The 20,396-nt window shown below is 40.5% G+C and overlaps 1 protein-coding gene across 4 annotated transcripts in view; it reads left to right on the top strand.

Moving 5' to 3' along the window:
• LOC117229102 (uncharacterized) overlaps window positions 1-14,148 on the top strand; it is a 568,421-nt gene extending 554,273 nt beyond the window's left edge. For all 4 annotated transcript variants that reach the window (XM_033485265.2, XM_033485264.2, XM_076523851.1 and 1 more), the window contains exons 7-9: window positions 5,436-5,681; window positions 6,422-6,653; window positions 8,396-14,148. In XM_033485265.2, coding sequence (XP_033341156.2) covers window positions 5,436-5,681; window positions 6,422-6,653; window positions 8,396-8,624 — 707 coding nt within the window. In that variant the 3' untranslated portion in view covers window positions 8,625-14,148. The remainder of the gene's footprint in view (window positions 1-5,435; window positions 5,682-6,421; window positions 6,654-8,395) is intronic.
• The last annotated feature ends 6,248 nt before the right edge of the window (window positions 14,149-20,396 follow it).

Here is a 20,396-nt window from a genome sequence, read left to right as displayed (position 1 = left end):
CTTAACACAATTGAAGTTATTCTAAAGAAACTTTTTCAAACCAATTAGGAGAATATCTTCTTTGCAATGAAATTAAGAAAAAAAGTTCTCAACACAATTAAAATTATTCTAAAGAAACTTTCTCAAACCAATTAGGAGAATGTCTTCTTTACTATGAAATTAAGAGAAGAAAAGTTCTCAACACAATCGAAATTACTCTAAAGAAACTTTCTCAAACCAATTAGGAGAATGTCTTCTTTGCAATGAAATTAAGAAAAAAAGTTCTCAACACAATCGAAATTACTCTAAAGAAGCTTTTTTCAAACCAATTAGGAGAATATCTTCTTTTTAGAAGAATATCTTTCAGAAGATATATCTTTTTAGGAGAACATCTTCTTTGCAATGAAATTAAGAAAAAAAGTTCCCAACACAATCGAAACTACCCTGAAGAAACTTTATCAAACCAATTAAATTCCTGTTTAATGATCGTTCATCGTAACTGTGACACAATTCTAGACAGAACAAAAGAACGTGCAAGAGAACGTATAAAAATCAATACATAATTCGTTTCAACGATTCGACGAAATTTCTCTGATTTTTGGTGAAATTTGCAGTTCGCGAAAATTCAATTCTTTTGTAGTTCGGCACAGAAAAATGTTGCGATTGCCGTACTTCTGAAATAACACGATACCCCTTAGTAATCGACGCAAAGTTCAATCGCGCTTTCCGCAGCAAAGCTCGAAGTCGGATCTCATTCTTGCTCGCGGCTTCTCCGAGCTTCTTGCTCGCCGAATTACGGAAAGATTCGTCACACGAAAAATTCGCCGTCGTCTTCGCCGGTGAACGAGCGCGGGGATGTCTCGCGTCTGCCGACATTTTGGTCGAAGTTCGACGGGAACAACGGCACAATGCATACCGATTACGACACGTAGCTCGCGCGTATCCCGCCGGCATGAGCGACGAAGCTTCGCGCGCACCGCCGATCTATAATATACGAACTTCGAATTTCCATTCGCATTGGCATTCAGCGGGGACGGCACTTCTCTCCCCTGAAAAATATCCGTCCGCCGGTTGTCTGAGCTCGGAGAGAGCCTGTCGAAAGTGCGGAGTATCAGTATCTCCTTTGCCGATCCACTGACCCGTAAAAACGCCGGATGAATGACATATCGGAGGGGTTATCGGCGGACTGCGACACGCCTCGCCCTCGCTTTCCATTATTTCAACGGGAATCCTTGCATCTTGCAACGGGTTACAAGGCCCCTGTGTTGCAATACCGAAGCGCGGACGCGTCGCGGAGACTCTAAATTCCGACGTTACGTCAAATGCGTCGTGCCGTCGAATCGTTGGTTCTAGATGATCCATGTTGGCGTTACTGAAATGATCAAAATACGATTATTATTATATTAGTATTATATATTCTTACTATATAATTCTACTATATAATTCTTACTATATTATTAGTATATTCTTCTTAATTGACGCGCTCGGATTGTGCAGAAAAATGGACAATTTGGGAAGAGAAAATTAATAAATTCCATTCTAGCGAAATTCGGCTACATATTTGCAAAACCTTGTCAATCCTCATATAATAAATGCTCTCTAATTTACGCTCAGATTTTTCATTCATTTTTGTATACAATTCGAGCGTCAATTAGGGAGAATTTACTGTACGAATATTGGACAAGGTTTTGCAAGTTTGTGGCGCAATTTTGTTAGAATGGATTTGATATGATAAATGGATCCGCTAAGTGGACTACAATTAGTCGAATCATTAGTTTCTAATGTTATATGTTGTGTACCGATGAGATCCATATTGATGTTACTAAAATAATAAAAATACGACTATGAGGATTGACAAGGTTTTGCAAATATATGGCTCAATTTTGTCAGAATGGATTTTACATGATAATTGGTTACGCTAAATGGACTACAACTAGTCTAATTACTTATTGATTACTGATGTTACACGTTTTCCTTTTTTGTTCTATTCCGCTATAAAACCCGCTACTGGATTTATAGCTACATTATTAATGTCATCGAAATTATAAAGATGTTACTATAAAGATTCACAGAGTTTTGCAAGATCGAAAAGATGGAAGAATTCTATCGCAATGATTTTAATATGAAAAATTAGCATAGTAAATGCACCACCACGAGTCAACTTACTAGTCCCTGATGTTTTACTTCATATAGTTCGTTCAAATTATAAAAATACTTTCATAGAAAATCGGTGCACAACACGCGTTTGCTTTACAAAATTAGGTTTTGTGTGACAAGCTAATTTCGTCGCTCATAAATAAATTCAGCGAAGTAGAGATTTTGCTGCAGAAAGTAAAATATATGTTTTTCTAACAGCGACTAAAAATTTCCTTAGGCTTGGTTCTAGATTGACTTTTTAATATATTCGTTAGTCCCAAATCGAATTTTTACGTATACGTAGTAATAATAACAATAGAGAGATGAATTCTATTTATTTTGACCGAATAATGTAAATTCCAAATGTTGATACTAACTGTTAACCCTAAAAACTATAAAAATATTTACAATCACACGATATAATAATTTAACCCTGATTTTCCTTCAGCTCGTGAACAAAAATTTGAGAAGAGAAGATACGATGAGCCACGCGGTTCATTTTTATAATTGCCGATCGTCAACGATTACAATCGTAAAAAATAATCCTATCTCCTCTTCCCAAATTGTCCATTTTTGCCTACAAGCTAAACAAAAATTAGGAAGAACTTACTATATGTACATCTGTAATATACATTCCCGTAGAAAAGCCTCCGTCACCAGCCCCGTAACGTCGCCCACCGAACGAACCCCCTGCACCACGTCACAGTTCAGCATCATACCATCGTCGAACCGAAAGCTCTTCTCACGTGGGCGCGTTACACGACGATAATTAATCGTCATGAATTTCGATTTTAATTTCGCCCCGACAATTGAACGGCCAACGAAAACCCGCGTGTAATTTCCCGTATATTTAGTTTGCAAATGGGATCGGTATTGGATAATGTCCTTCAATTAAACTTTAATGGAGTGCTTCAATTACGGAGCGCATTACCATTTCGTTTCAAGTAGCCGTGGACCGGCGCGGCGTCGCATCGTTCCACATCGAAACAACACTCCAATTTGTAATCGAAATCCGTCGCGCGTCCGCTGTCTCGCTAAATTCCTTCGCTATCAGATTTTCGCGAGTCTTTATCACCGACACGTTCAACCCCTCCCCCCCCTCTCTCTCTATCACTCACGCCACTTTTCTGTCATACTTTTCCCATTGATCGTAACCCTTTTTTTGTCTACGTAATAACGACACGATCGCAATTTGGTGGTGGATTATGTATCACTTCGCTCCCGATACTCTCTGTAAATAACTCGGCTGCATATATTGGGTTGGCAACTAAGTAATCGCCGATTTGTTCAATGGAATAAAAAATTTTTTTTACTTGGAACGAAGTTTAATCTGTAATGTATTTTCCATTTTGTTCGATGACCTTTTGCCATCTCTCCGACAACTTGAAAATTCCACGCTCGTAGAAAGTCTGATCCTTTTCGGCCAAAAACTGAGTCAAGTGAGATTTTACAGCGTCGTCATCGTTAAAAGCTTTACCACGAAGAGAGTTGTCCAGGGATCGAAATAAGTGGTAATCCGATGGCGCGAGATCAGGGCTATATGGTGGGTGTAACATCAATTCCCAACCAATATCCATCAATTTTTGCCGAGTGGACAAAGACGTGTGCGGCCTAGCATTGTCCTGCTGGAAAATGACACCTTTACGATTGACCAATTCTGGTCGCTTTTCCTTGACCGCTGCATTCAATTTGTCCAGTTGCTAACATTTACGGATAATAAAAAATAACATAATAATAATAATAATAATTTTATAATATAAAATTTACGGATATCATAAAAATGGGAGTGAGAGACATCTATAACTGAAATCGGCAATTACTTAGTTGCCAACCCAATAATTCACCGAACCCGCCTACGCAACTTTACGCTAACTCTAAAACAAATTGACCGTGTTGCCCCATGCATTTCGCGTGCCCGTTGCCGCCGCCGCCGCGGATCTCATGCGAATTGCGTTTATACCGTCGTGTATACTGTAAATAGTAGGTATCATACTTATGTGTGTTCATTGTCGTACCACTAACGCGACAACAGTCGCCGATTAATGTCCGCGCTGATCGATTAGCTCGCCGAGAATCGTCTCGGTCACGCACTCTCTCTCTTTCTCTTTCTCTTTTTCTCTGTCTCTCTCACTACTGTTGAAGTAATCCTTCCGAAAGTAATCAGCTGGATCCTCGCTTTTTTGTAAATAACAGGACAGATGACGGAGCGTGGATCATTGATTCTCTACCGGAAACGTTTGTTCTGGTAGCGATGGGACATTCGCGACAATTCCGAGCGATTTTTTACTTTCTTTTTGCGTTTTTCTTTTTTTACTTTTTCACCGCTGTACCGTGAATTATTTTTTGATACGAGGAACGTTCTTGTACTTCAACGATTTACAGTAATGTCTCCCTAACCGACGCTCAGATTGTGCAGAAAAATGGACAATTTGGGAAGAGGAGATACGATTCAGTTAGGTCTTGCGCCTTGTTTTTATAATTACCGATTCTCAAGAACTATAAAAACGAGGCGCCAAGACTCGAATAATCTTCTTCCGAAATTGTCCATTTTTCTGCACAATCTGAGCGTCGGTTAGGGAGACATTACTGTAGTTACGTGATAGAATTTCGAAGAAGAAAGTGTAGATCGTCTTATCGCAGTTTCGCAGATTCTTGGGACGATGGAGACGAGAATAACGAGTTTAGATATTTTGGCACGGACGCTGTTATTTCGAAATCTCTGTTGCGCGAAAAGAACTCGATTAACATTTGCGGGAAAATTGGAAACGAACTACAGCTGTCTCTCGATTTACGCGAATTTCCGTTCCACGTGGACTTTGATTGCGCGAATGAAAATCGAATGAAGGGAGTCTGTTAAGTGCAAAAAATAGAAGCTTAATATATACCTTAATTTAATTGCAAATTAAATTTTTACGAAATTCGAGTGGTCGTCGAATGTTCGGATTAACGTCCATAATTTCCAATTGTTTGGCTGATTCGAGCGCTTTACAATGATTTACCAGCTGCCTAAATTCAGATAAATACCGCCTGCCTAAATTCAATAATACCGCGAGAATTATAATTTTAAACAGCGTTATATTTGTTTATCTTAAATCGAAAGACGAATGTACAAGAATTCTGATCACAATTATTATTGATTATTACGATTAGTATTCGATTATCTAACGATCTTCTTGCGCAAAATTAAATTAATAAAAAATTAAAGAACGATCATCAGCGATAATTAACATTATTAATTGTTCCCATCGCTACAGACAAGTTTGACTTCGCTCTTGACGATCACTTGCCTCAATTCTGACTTGTTTCTCGCGTCTAAACAGTGGACACGCAATCAGGCAACTATAAATCGGTCGGCGTAGGAGCGAAAGACTCGCCCCTAACGCCCACGGTAGAGCAAGGGATGATTATGTTCGGGAACAACGTGGATGATAAGAATGCTAGGGAGCTTACCAGCAGTACGATGTCGCCGATTAATTGTACGACAGTAGTCTACGCCGTTCCCGAGGAGGATCGCGTCGTTGTTGGATATATCAATGAATGGATCAATGCATACTCATTCATATCGAGTAAGTACGAACGTCGTTTCCAATGCCGATAACTCGCGGAGGCACGTGAACGTTGTTTATCAATCTCAACTCCATCTTTACCGACGAACATCGTCGATAAAAACAGGTTTCGCTTCGGTGAACCGTCGGACAGTTACCCGCAGTCGGGACAGTACCTGCTGGCGATCGTTTATCCTTAGTCGATAATTTAACCCTTGGTCGATAACTTATCCGTAGCCGATAATTTACCCGTGGTCGATAATTTATCCGCAGTGGATCGCACAGAGACCGACGAGTTCCGTTCCGCGGATAACGCAGCTGTCTCCTTTGCCGATCGTCGGGAATGAAACGCGCGTTTGTCGGTAACACGTTTAAACACTGGAGAGTAAAAAGTTAGCGCAAATTAAATTTGTTTAACGCTCGACGAGTGGGCCGCAGCGCGCCGAGAAAGACGAACGTCGCGCCAGCTTGAGACCTTTGTAGATTAACGAAAGTATGCGTGATTTAGGGTTGCATCCGATTGCTCGAAGCGTGATCGATTTTTCCATGGTTTGCAGTCCATAGAGTTGGGCACCTGTGTTTGGCATTGCATTTTCTCCAGTGGCAGACATCATTTTCTCCGTAGTTATTTGCATGCGACTTCTTAGGCTGCCGCGGCTCGCAAAATTGTTCCAAGCTTTGTGTACACGGCCGCGGCACGGAACGGCCGCGACACGTTTCACAACGTCACGCTAATCGATCCGTCGTTTCCGTTCCGACAGAGAACCGAGAGAAATTCTACCTCTACATCATCGTCTCGGTCACCGCCGGTATACTGATCTTTCTCGGATTGGTGATCGGCCGGCTCCTGGTCAGCCGTCATCGCGCCAAGAGGGACGCGAAATTCCACGCGAACAACGAGGCGCTACCCAATGGATTCACCGATGACATTTCCGAGATCGACGCTGATATCGATCTCACGACGCCGGTGCCAGTCCCGATGCAAGACACAAGGTACATACTTCTGCGCCGCATTTAATGACCTCCACGAACATTACGCTCAATTTTATGCTCTACACCGCGGATCCTAAGCTAAGAACCACTGGCGTAACTTGTACTATCGAGACCGAAAGATATTTCTAAACTTGGAAAATCGACTTTTTCGTATCGCCTGCTGGTTGTTAACGAGAAACAATTAAATGAACGGTAAATAACTCTTTTCGAATTTGGGTCCCTCGTCCAGACCCAATAGCAAGTGTGATTCGATGAATTAATCATTCGTTCGAGATTACAGATCGTTGATGAATGATTCTAGATTACCAAATTCAACAGTGATTACTAATTTATTAACGATTAGTTAATTAAAGTTTACGATTATCATGATTGCTTCTCGAAATCGATTACTGCTCGACTCTGTCCTAAGTCGTAACTAGATTGCGGATCTTTATGCAAATTTCTAATTTCATGAATCATTTTGTAAAAAATCGGAATTATGCAATAATTCCGTCTGTTGAGCAAAAAATTACACGTTGCAAGAAGAAAATAAAAATGCTGTTAGTTTATATTATTATATATTACTTGATATCATTAAATATTTACTATGTATTACTATATATTACTTACTTTGCATTACTATATATTTACTATACAGGGTTTTTCCAAAAATGTATCGCAGTCCACAAATAGAGGATTCCTGAGGTCATTTGAAGTAACTTTTGCCTCAGCGAAAATGCAATCCGCGGCTTCGTTTAGAAGTTATTAACGAAAAATACTGACCAACCAGAGGCGAGATTAGTTGCCGCGAGGCGGCCAAGCCAATGAACGTCTTCGTGCGCTCGTTGGCTGCGCCGCCTCGCGTCAGTCAAGCTGGCCTCTTATTGGTCGGGTTTTTTCGTTAATAACTTCTAAATGAAACCGCGGATTGCATTTTTGCTAAGGAAAAAGTTACTTCAAATGACCTCAGGAATCCTCCATTTCCAGATTCCGAGATATTTTTAGGACATCCTGCATATACTTTATATTATTATATATTTATTTTGTGTACTTTATATTATTATATTTACTATATATACTTTACATTACTATATATTTACTATTTACACTTTTATATATACTATATATACTATATATGCTATTACTATTATATATACTATATATACTATTACTATTATTATATACTATATATACTATTACTATTACTATTATATATACTATATATACTATTACTATTATATATACTATATATACTATTACTATTATATATACTATATATACTATTACTATTATTATATACTATATATACTATTACTATTATATATACTATATATACTATTACTATTATTATATACTATATATACTATTACTATTATATATACTATATATACTATTGCTATTATATATACTATATATACTATAACTATTATATATACTATATATATACTATTACTATTATATATATATACTATATATACTATTACTATTATTATATACTATATATACTATTACTATTATATATATACTATATATACTATTACTATTATTATATACTATATATACTATTATACTATTATATATACTATATATATACTTTCTATTATTATATTATTATATTTTACTGTATAGTACCATGTATATCACTTTATCCACTTTCCCTTCATTTCCGAGATCCGATCACGCCATAAACCCACGAATATCCGCAGAGTTTAAAACTTCAAAAGTCCTTGTAACTTGCGACTGATACGAACGCGTGTTTCCAGGCTGCCGGAGACCCAGCTGGCCGAGCGACTCCACGGCGAGCGTTACTACGCGGACACAAGGATACCATTGTCGCCGACCTCGATCCACCCGCCGCCGGGCCACCACGGTGGCAACACCGGCGTCAGAGTGGACCTCGGCAACCACATGATCGGCACCGACAGCCTGCACACGATCCTCCGCCCGGAGAACCCGCGGAGCCTGAACACGAAGAGCTATTACTACGGCTGACAGGAGGAAGGGGTTGTCCTGCGCGAGGGACGACCCTCGTCCTTGAGCCCGGTACCGGAAGTGAGCACGCGGAAGTACTGCTTCTAATCGGGACGCGCCGACAAAGCTTCTCCGAAGGACAGCCGACGCGCGGGGCCATTGTCAGCCGCGTTCGAGCCACGATCCATCCATGGGTCCGTCGTCGATCAGTCGTCGTTGTCCCGTCGCGGATTATCGCGCCCCTCCGCCGCCCGGAAACGGGCCGCGCGACGGCGACGGTTTTTTTATACTTGGCCCAAGGGAGAAGGAGGAGGAGGAGGAGGAGGACTTTGATTTCCAATCTCGCGGAATTAACGCTTCGCCGGCAGGAAGCGACGAATCGATCGACCGGAACCGGAATTACGCCGGAGCGACGGGACCGAGAGCTCGTCGGAGGACGTGTCGGAGAATCGTCGGAGGACGTCGGCGGACGAAACGTGGAACCACGGGACCCGTAGTCCTGGCCGGAAGCGAAGAATCACGACGACGATGGCTGTACATATAGGGTTCCGGCGCCGAGAATCCGCTTCGATCGGCGTCGCGGATTGGGCCGCGCGGATGAGAACAGGGTCGGGCGGACACCGTCGGCGGATTCTCCGGCGCGCGGCGGAGCACGCTCAGAATAATTCTTATTGTTGTTGAGGATGCTGTTGTTATTCAGAGATACTGTTTTTAATCGAGAGACGTAGTTGTATAGCGCTGGATTATGGGTCAGAGGATATAAGCACACGTTGATCGTCGGCGAACGGTTAAAGATTGTTGATGCGGAGGGCCCGAGCGCGTCCCGCGTCCGGCACCGGAAGCGAGCAACCAGAGGCGTCGTCGAACTCGACGGAATTCGATCCAGGTCCCCAGATGCGCCAGATGACGTTCCAAGCGAACCTCGAACAACGGAGAAAGAGAGAAAGAGAGAGAGAGAGAGCTCGAAGAGATTGTTACTTTCGATCGGCGTTGCCCGATGATATTCGGTCCTCGGCTCGGCTTCCGGGGAACGGTTCTTTTGTATTTCAAGACGGCGGCGACGATGACTCGCGCGCAAGCGTTGGCGAGACACTTTTGTAACCGTAGCTTTGTCGGATTAGTTCGGAGTCGCGATTTTTCGTAGGTCGGGTGCAAATCGCTTCGTGCGCGCGCGCGCGCGACGACAAGGCTCGGCCTCGGGTCAGAAATTAACACTGCCTGTTTTACGGTGAGAACAATATTAACGAGATAGGGACACACACCTGCCCCGAGAAAGGTGTGCGCGCGTCGATGTCCCGCTATAAACGATACAATAATTCATCGCGCGCACAATTTCGGAAAATTTCAAACTCGAACCGACGCGTTTACGTTCTTTCTTGTCTCGAGGGGTAGATACATATCCGCGCGAACTTGTGCGCCGAACACGAATAATCGGGGCGCGTTTCCTGTTCGATCGTGAATTATGGTCTCGAGGAGTACAGTGCTGCCTAAACTGCGAGCAACAACGGGTTTCTGGCGACGGATTTTTATTCTCGGTTTCTATCGGGTTTCTCTCGTTTCTTCGTCGGCGTTGCGGTACCTTTGTACTGGGCGAACGTTTCGTAAGTGAACAAGGCAAAGACGAACGTTCGTTTCGTTTGTAAGATTGATCGATTAAGACGTGGGCGAGGATACTTTTTAAACGTACTTTCAATGCTGAGTTTTTTCATCGCAAATCCATCAAATCTGTATCGACGAGTTACGGTGAATACTTCGCGATTTTGCTTCAGCTTGCATGCAGAAATGGATAATTTGGGAAGAGGAGATACGATTATTAATTATATAATTATATTATATATTAATATTATTAATTAATTATTATTATTAATTATATAATATATAATATCATTACTATTATATTATATATTATTAATTATATAATACATAGTGTCATTATTATTATACTATATATTATTAATTATATAATACATAGCATCATTATTATTAATTATATAATTAAATATTATAATTAACTTTTAATTAATTAGTATTAATTATATTATATAATACAATTATATAATATATAATATAATTAATTATTATGCTATATATATTATTCATTATATAATTATAATCGGCAACTATAATAACGAGCCGCAAGGCTCGAATAATCGCGTCTCCTCTTCCAAAATTATCCACTTTTGTTCGCAGGCCGAAGAAAAATCGGGTAGAATTTACCGTGATCGCAAACTGCAAGGTTCGCAAACGACAGAAACTTCTTCTCGACCAAGAAATCCGAGGCAGGATTTTTCAGTAGTACTTTCGCATTTGGATCGCATTTACCGAGGTTATAATTTTATACAAGGACGTTGACCGAGCGAAAAGCGATATATACGTATATATATATATATTAATTAACTCGCTATAATATATAGAATTGTATTCGATAAAGAATAACCCATTGCGTTGGGCAACGTAAATAATGTTCTCGACGTCTCACGATCTTCCGCGGACATTGATTTCGGCAGCTTTCGAATCATTTACCTCCGAGAACGTCGTCGGTAATTCACGAGTGATCTATGAACGTGGTGTGATCAACCAACTTTACGCTTTGCTCATGTTTTTCATCGGCACCGTTCGATCTGCTCAGAACAATTAATCAACGGTATCGCGCGACTGTCTTTCGATTGGGGAACGACGGGGCGAGGGGGACGGGGGACGGGGACGGGGGACGGCGTTGATCCATGGATCGAAGGTGCGCACGACACACGAACGAGAAACGACACGCTCGAACGACACGAATCGACGGTTGATCGATCTCCCTAGATTAATCTCAACCCCTTACGACTGTCCACGTAAGAAGAAAGTGTACCAAAAAAGAGAAACAAGAAAATACGAACTGAGAAGAGAGAGAGAGAGAGAGAGAGAGAGAGAAAGTGGGAAAATCGTTCGATCAAACCCCGAAGATCGGGGTGTACAATGATCGATCTGAGGCTCCGTGGAGACGGTAAATCGGTCGATCTCAACGAAGTTTTACAGCGGTTTTGTATCGCGTGCACACGCAAGAAAACCAGAAACGCACCGCAGGAACGACTTTTATAGAGAAACGATCTGTATGTATATCACGCTGTAAATAGGAACAATGATCATTTACTGTAACGTTTAAGGAGAACGATGCAGAGCGAATGGGAGAGCGAGAAAGAGTGAGAGCGAGCGAGAGAGAGAGAGAGAAAGATTGAGAGATAGAGAGCGAGAGAGAGAGTGAGAGAGAGAAAGAGAGGGAGAGAGAGAGAGCGTGCGTATCTCTTAATCGAGAGTGTAACACAATCGAAGAATACGTCTCGTAGACGTGAGATACCGATACTGCCATTGAATCGACTTCACGATCCTGTGCGATCGAGGATCTCCGTCACCCTTGTAATCGATCGTGATCGTTAACGGGAAAGGATCTGCGAAGCTAGGAAATTTATAGGGTCGCTGTTTGAATCGTTAATTTCACGCTATATACAGGTTGTCCCAAAATTATTGTACAAACGGAAATGAGGGGTTCCTGAGGTGATTTGAAGTAACTTTTTCCTTTATAAAAATGTTCTCCGAGGCATCGTTATCGAGTTATTAACGAAAAACAGTGACCAATGAGAGGCGAGATTAACTGGCGCGAGGCGGCCGAGCCGCTCATTGGCGCGCCTAGCGACAGTCAAGCTCGCGTCTCATTGGTCTCACTGGCTCGGCCGCCACGCGCCAGCCGAGCTCGCTTCTCATTGATCAGCGTTTCCCCTGAATAACTCGTTAACGGTGCCTCGCAGAAAATTTTTGTAAAGGAAAAAGTTGCTTCAAATGACCTCAGGAACCCCTCGTTTCTAGCTTGTACAATAATCTTGGGACGCTCTGTAGTTTCTCTATCTTTTTAACTGACAACTTAATTTTAATTGGAAAGTCTTGATTCATGATTAATTGGAAGCTGAGAAATTGTTTCGATTTCGTCGTCTTTCTTCCGAGCTTAATTTTACTTGTCATTTAATTTCCTGAAATTCGAACGAGTCTAATTAATTGAGGTTTTACTGATAAAAAAGAATAATAACAGAACTCGATGTTAGCACTTGTAGTTATATTAACGATGTTAAATTGAATATTCTGGTTGATTACTGAATACCATTAAATATTATTAAGCATTATTTAATATTCGTCAATATTTCGGAATATTACCGAATATCGTCGAACGTAAATCGTAGCGATGATAGCGACGAATCGTACAAAGACAATTGATTGCGTTCATTCGGCGGAAATACTCGTTCGCCTTCGTTACCATTGGGTTGTTAATTAACGTCCCCGATGTGGTTGTAACGCGAGACAATGTATCGATCACGATCATTAACCTGTAAACAATAATGTCCAGTCTGATCGTTCGTGTGTTAATTTTAAGGTAGATGTACATGGAATCGAATCCGCGTACGTTTCGATATTAACTCCGATTCCGAGAATCACTTAATAATTAATGTTTTTTCTGTTTATGTTGCGCGGGGAAATAACGAGATGTTCTTTCGTAACAATCTCGCCGTTGCGCGCTGTTCCGACCGATGCGCCCGTTAAACGAATCGTTGCACTCGATTATGCTATCCGTAAGCATCGATCGTTCTTCGCGTATTCGAATTGATATTTGTTTTCTCTGATTATAAATATGATCTTCGATTGCAAAATTAATGCACGAAATGTCGAGGCGATTTTCCTGAACGGCGCGCGACGGTTAAACGATGTCTCGACGATCATGTGCGAGAACGAAAATGTTTAATTGCCATATGTCTATGCGATAATTGACGTTTATAATTTAATTAATAATAAATAACGTTTGTAATTTAATTTCGAATAATTTTCGAAATAATTTTCTTTTCGGATCTTATTCGAATAGATTTAAACAAAACAAAAAAGAAAGAAAGGAACAACGTAGCGTTTAACGAACGTTTCTAGTGCCATCGGTTCTCGCGCATGATCGCGCGCGTTTTTTCTTCTTTTTTTTTCCTTTTTGATATTAATCTCATAAAAGCGTTAATAGTTTGTAACGTTAAAGCAACCGATTTGTACATTACTTATTATTAGCTGTAATTTTGCACATTCATTGCAACACTATCGTAGATAACGAAGGATTAATGTATTTACAATTTAAGGGCTTGTTTATTTAATATTTCGACGATTGAGTGACTCACGGGAACATCGCGAGAGCACATTCGCTTCATTAATCGATCAAACGATTGTTTCACCGAAAGCATTGACGATTGTTTTCAATGGATGAAAAGAAAACGTTACGTATCAGATAAAACGAAGAAAAAAAAGAAAAAGTGAAAAAGAGTTGTAATACCGTGAAATCTATACGAGTAATATTAAAGGAAGAAACGTAAGGGGGGGGGGTAAATTAAAGTGATGTAATGTATAATTGAAGTTTTTATATTTGTTACTGCACCTCTCTCAAACAATGGAAACATGGATCTAATGTTCGAACGCATACAAATTCACGTTTATTATTATGTGCTATGTTTTAACGTTTAATAAAAAAAAGTGGCATGTAATTTAATTCAACGAGTTTTCCGTGATTCACCTTACATCAAGCTCTTTCTCTCTCTGTTTTTATTAAATACGTTCGCGGTTACGATTTATAATTATTTATTTATAATTATTTGTACGCTATGCTATTTTCGTATAGAAAATACTAATCTCTTAACAGACTCGATTGAACCGAACTCATTTAAATAACTTCCGACTAAACCATTGAAAAATTACTAATTCTTGCCATATTTAAACATTTTCTTTGCGAGCTAGTTCAATTTGAAATTCTCTTTACGAGATACCAGTCTATAATACACGCTTTTAATGGTCGATTAAATCAGATCAATTTTATTTCATTCTTTTATTTCATTATATTATTATTTATATTATTTTATTATATTTTTTTTTATATTATCATTTCATTTTATTTTGTTTCATTTCTCGCACGCGACTTCGCTGATTAAAAATCATTACAATCCAAGGTTTCGGCAAATCGAAAAAATGACGTCATTGATGTAACACCAAAGCCGTTATCGCGATCATTCAATTACGAACGTCTGAAAAAGATCTAAAATGGCGGATAGCATTTTATACACACTTACGGTGCTTAGAACTATTTCAAATATAATTTATAAACTTTCGATGAACTTCGTTCGGTTTAATAAACTTTTAACGTCTGTCGTTTAATCAGCAACCTAATAAAACTGAACAGCGCCACTTTTAGAAAAAAAAAAAAAGAAAAGCCTACCATCTGCACGATCGTCCGCAATCTGATAATGAAGCACGAAGCGACGCCGTGAAAAGGAAAAGGCAATGCTCGAGAGCGTGCTCGATGTCTCCGTGAGTCAGTCAATTATTTCGACGTCTTCGAGAAGTGTGAAGGAGAGGCCGTTGCATTCCACTGATTAGTTCCCGTGCCGGAATAATCCGGCGTGGCCGTGTTTTTAATTGGTCCGACTTAATTAAGCCACTCGTGCGGGATTGTTGCGAGTCGCGCGCGGGTCTCCTGGAAAACTCTAATTGCCGGAACAACGCTGGGCTCTCAATTCTTTCTTTCTTGCTCGTCTACCTTCCCGACGGCGGTTCTCTCCGTCGCGTCGTCCCCTTTTGTCTCTCATTTCCCCCCTCCGAAGAAGGTCAGACGTAAACTGACAGCAATGCCGTTTTATTCGATCCGAATGTTTCATCGTCGAACCATGTGGCTTCGACAATCTCATTCTGAAATATTCTGACCAACCAGATTACGGATTTTCATGCGAACAATAACCTTTTTTAATGTCGAATCTCTAAGAAACTCATTTCTTCATCGAAGGGAACGTCGATTTTCTGATCATAAAACCGATCGATTTCATATAAAATTCTTTACAATTTTCTGGTCTTATTTGTTTAATTCTTTGAGAAGAATCGCTATTTGATTTTTCTTTTTTCTTTTTTCTTTGTAATCGTTTCAATGGAACTTTAAATGCGATACGAACATTTCTGTTCTACGTTCTCGAAGACACCGCGGATGGACGCGCCTAACGTGCACGCATAAAATCCGCAGTCTGACAGCGAACGGAATTGTTATTATTCCGTAGGTAATAATAATCCACCGTGCACAGACTTTCGCCGTCACGAGAATTCCGTATTTGACGGGGAACGTGCTCTTCTCGTTCGGTGTTTCGGTACTTGGCGATCCTTTTATTCTTCTTGAACAGAGAATCAGGTCTGGGACATGTATACTCGATTCGTAGTAATTTTTACCGTGGGTCCAATATATCCCATTGGTACTGGCTCAACAAGATAAAAATTGAAATGTAACGATGCGTTTAGATAAATCACGGTGTGTTGTCGATGTTGCGAGAGTGAATGGGTCGGTATCGTTTGGTAGACTGCGCAACGCGACAGCTGTGTTCGATTTTTTATAAATTAATCTTAAGCGTCTGTGACTCTAACGATAAGTTTCGCATACAAACCATATGTATCGCTTCGATGTTTCGCTGTTCAGTCGACCGCGTCGCGAATTTTCAACATTGGTTTTCAACCGTGATCTTAAAAATGATGCAGTGATTAATTTTCTTCCCTAATTTTCCGTCGGCTTGCGAACGAAAATGGACAATTTGGGAGGAGGAGATTTTATTCGAGCCTTACACTTCGTTTTTGTGATTGTTGATAATCGGTGACTATGATAATGAAGCTCGAATTGACTCACAATTGACTACCAAATTGTTAATTTTTGTTTGCAAGCTCAAAGAAAATTAGGAAGAATTTACCGCGCGTTCGCGATTTAATTGAGAATTTTTTGGCTCCGCGAAATTTTCACCCGCGATCTTAAAAATGATGCAGTGATTAATTTTCTTCCCTAATTATCCGTCGGCTTGCGAACAAAAATGGACAATTTGAGAGGAGGAGATTTTGTTCGAGCCTTACACTTCGTTTTTGTGATTGTTGATAATCGGTAACTATGATAATGAAGCTCGAATTGACTCACAATTGACTACCAAATTGTTAATTTTTGTTTGCAAGCTCAAGGAAAATTAGGAAGAATTTACCGCGCGTTCGCGATTTAATTGAGAATTTTTTGTCTCCGCGAAATTTTCACCCGCGATCTTAAAAATGATGCAGTGATTAATTTTCTTCCCTAATTATCCGTCGGCTTGCGAACGAAAATGGACAATTCGGGAAGAGGAGATTTTATTCGAGCCTTACACTTCGTTTTTGTGATTGTTGACAATCGGCAATTATGATAGTGAAGCACGAATTGGCTCACAATTGACTCCGAAATTGTCCATTTTTATATACAAGCTCAAGAAAAATTAGAAAGAATTTATACCACGCGTTCGCGATTTAATTGAGAATTTTTTGGCTTCGCGAAATTATAATAATCGTTTCTTTGCAAGATCTTGTTCGGTGCAATTTCTTTTTACAAGCTGCACGATATTGTTTGCTAATTGTACGAAATGATTTGCTTCTACGATTAAGCTTGCTTAAATTCAGTTTATTTAACATTATAGTTCGAGTATCTCTGTATTCACTATGTAAACTTCAATCGTCGACGATGTATAATAATTTTGTAGCGCGTTTACTCGAAGTTAAGTGATCAGTGCTTCGCAAGCAATTTATTGCTTTATAAATTGTATTACCATTCGGGAGATGAACGTTTGCGAGACTCCATTTTTAAATTCGTATGCGTGAAGCAGCTTCTTTGAATATTCAATGTTCGCCAAATTCATTATTTATTCGTACATAGCGTGTACATTATTAAGAATGTATGTAAACTGTACCAAAGACGCGTTATTATATGTCGATCAATAAAAGGGTAATTGAGCGACTCGGAAGTAGAGCTTGTTATCTCAGCTTCTTTCGATCGTCGATTTCAAACGAGCGTAGACTCTCTGCTTGTTACATTTTCTAATTTATTAAAAATATTAACTTCATTATTATTCAGATTATATTATTATATTCGGAGGAAATTATAATTTCGCCCCTCGATGTACGATCTCTATTATTTATCTTGTCATTTATCTTATCATCTTATCAACATAATTTCTAGATCAGAATTTATAACGTCGTTAATTTGTAACAACTCGTAACGAAATAAATTTTCTATTCCACATTGAACGCGAAAGATTTACCGCGACCCTTACGCGAACGTGCAAATTTCCGCGAAAATCGGCGGTGCGTTGCGCAACACGTTCCCAATTCCGTGAAGGTTCCGAAAATTTGAAACGCCGCATTGTCCCGGAACGAATGCTTTAAAAATTGTACCCGTCCGTCAGCTCTCTTTCCGAGTCCTCGAGTTACTTATTCGAAGCGGAGTGCCTGATATTATTCAACGAGAAGCGGCTCCGAGTGCAGGGTATACGTGCTGATCGCAGCGTCGTCGTCGCCCCATAGTTTGCGGCCGAAATGTAAATTCGCGTTAAACGGATCCTTCGGGGAATTTAGGAGAGCACGCGTGTCCCTGTGTCGGCCGTAATGCACGAACAGCGGTGTGATTTATCGTGACGCTGGGAAACGAGATTCCGAGACAGGAAACGCGTGACCTGAACGTTTAGAACACCATCGAGGCGCGAATCACTTTGGCTCACCTCGACGATCTAAACGCGAGTTTTGCTAATCTTTCCGAAATTCGAATACGTTTCCCACTTGGATAGTCTCGTTAAACAACGACTAACAAGGAGAGGTGCCCACGGGCGACGCTCACTTTTCGATGAGATTTGGCATAGTGATAGAGCTTGTAAAGCTGAATCCAATGATACCCGGTTGTTTGGGTAAGTGGCTTATAGTTTTTGAGATATTTAATGTCAAAGTTGTTAATAAAAGGCCAGTAAGACGCGCTGGATTTCGCCGCGAGGCACCGTGCGGCAGGTGGTGGGAGTAAGCCGCCGCGTCACGTTCAGGTAGACCGGGTCGAACCCCCCACCTTTTCCCAGTCCTCAGTAACAGTACCAGAGATATTATGGAGTGGGGGGAGTAGGAGGCTCGATCTGGTCTGCGATGACGCGGCGCGCTCCCCACGCCTGCGGCGCAGTACCCGCGTCGTAATACAGCGCATCTTTCGGGCCTTATATCAACAACTTTAACAGTAAATATCTCAGAAACCATAAGCCATTTACCCCCCAAACCGGGTATCGTTGGATTCAGCTTTACAAGCTCTATCACTGTACCAAATATCATCGAAAAGTGGGCGTCACCCCTAAGATCTCTGTGTAAGTTATATTTTCACTCGTCTATGCAGATTAATCCTAAAATTATGGGAGTATTATAAGTATAGTTTCGCTGGCATGGCTGATACAAGGATACAGGAAACGACCGAAGTCTTTACGCTGTGCAATTCAATTGGCAAGTGACGATTAACGAGGAACACGCGGAGGTTGTAAGAGAAAATCGTTTCGATGTCAAATATTTCAAGAATTTCAAGCATGAATTGAACTTCGAACTGCACGTTTTTACATTAAAGAATTTTATGGGCAACAAAGAAAAATTAACGAGAACACTCGAAACAATCGTATGTTTTAACGAAAAAAAAAACAAGAGTCAATGTGTACATCTTTCCATTGTAAAATACGTGATACACACGTCGCGTCAATTATTTCCTACGTAATCTTTATCACGCGTTTGCAACAGCATAGTTCGTGAAATCTTAGAACATACATTATTGTTCATAACCGTTTTTTAGTCATTCTCTTTTGCATTATTGTTACTTCCGATGAAAAAAATGCGCGCATCGTGCGACGATTTTCAGACAGCCATTCGCTAGAATCATGCCAAATTTAATTAAATATATATCACTTAATTTACTTTTTAGGGTCAACACTGATCCTCTTATCGAACCTAACGCAATTAGCTAATGCTCCAAGGTAGCTACTAAAATCATATAATCTGGACGGTTCGTACGGTCCGTGCGCGTCGAAAGTAGGTCTCGAAAGGGTCACGTTTACCTGTAGCATATTTCGAGGAGGACGCTTCGGGAGGACACCGTTAGGAGTCGCTTCTCATTACCGAGATTTTTGTAAGGAATACGACTAAATGATTTTAGGGGAGCGTGCGAGAGAATGCGGCGAGCACCGACACGAGTTTTTTCTATTTGTAAGCGCGTTCCGTTCGTAAGCACCTTTGTAAATAATGTCACTGTACCATAAATAAATAACCGTGTACTCTTCGGGTTCGACTCCTCCCCGATCTCGAGAGGCGAGAGCGGAGCGGGAAGAGGGTTCAATGAATCGCACAATATATCGCGTTGCCGCGGCGACGGCGCGCGGACTCGTCGCGATCGGAAGACTGATGCAGCAGCGGAGAAAACGAAATTCTGTCTCGGCTGCGAGCTTCGATTAAGCGAGATTCCATTGAACACGTTTTGCCGAACGATAATTATTACTTATAATGTTCTAGGGATAATGAGGACGCGCGCGACGAAAGGGGCGGGATATCTAGGTATAATTTAGGGTTTCTATAAAAGTAAAACGACAATCGATATCGCGGAGGATGTACGAACGGTAAAAAACCTGTATCGTTCTGTTAACGTTTTGGAGCGGGTCCGGACTTTGAATGTACGACTAATGTTTCCAATTTGTGTAACTATCCCTTAAATGATTTACAATTATAATAAATAAATTATGAAAAATCGACACCGGCTGAGTACCACTCTTACTTGCCCTTTCCTGATCGCTTCTTTACGGAATATGGCAGAATGCGACGCGAACTGTGGAGAGATACTTGCGTCGAATATTTGTCGAACTGCGTAAAATATAACAAAACGCTAATGTATGACGCTATATAACGTTATATTGTATA

This window comes from Megalopta genalis, chromosome 7 (assembly GCF_051020955.1).
Source record: "Megalopta genalis isolate 19385.01 chromosome 7, iyMegGena1_principal, whole genome shotgun sequence".
Taxonomy (NCBI): Eukaryota; Metazoa; Arthropoda; class Insecta; order Hymenoptera; family Halictidae; genus Megalopta; species Megalopta genalis.
Note: the sequence above shows the minus strand (reverse complement) of the source record. Positions and strands in the feature narration are given on the sequence as shown.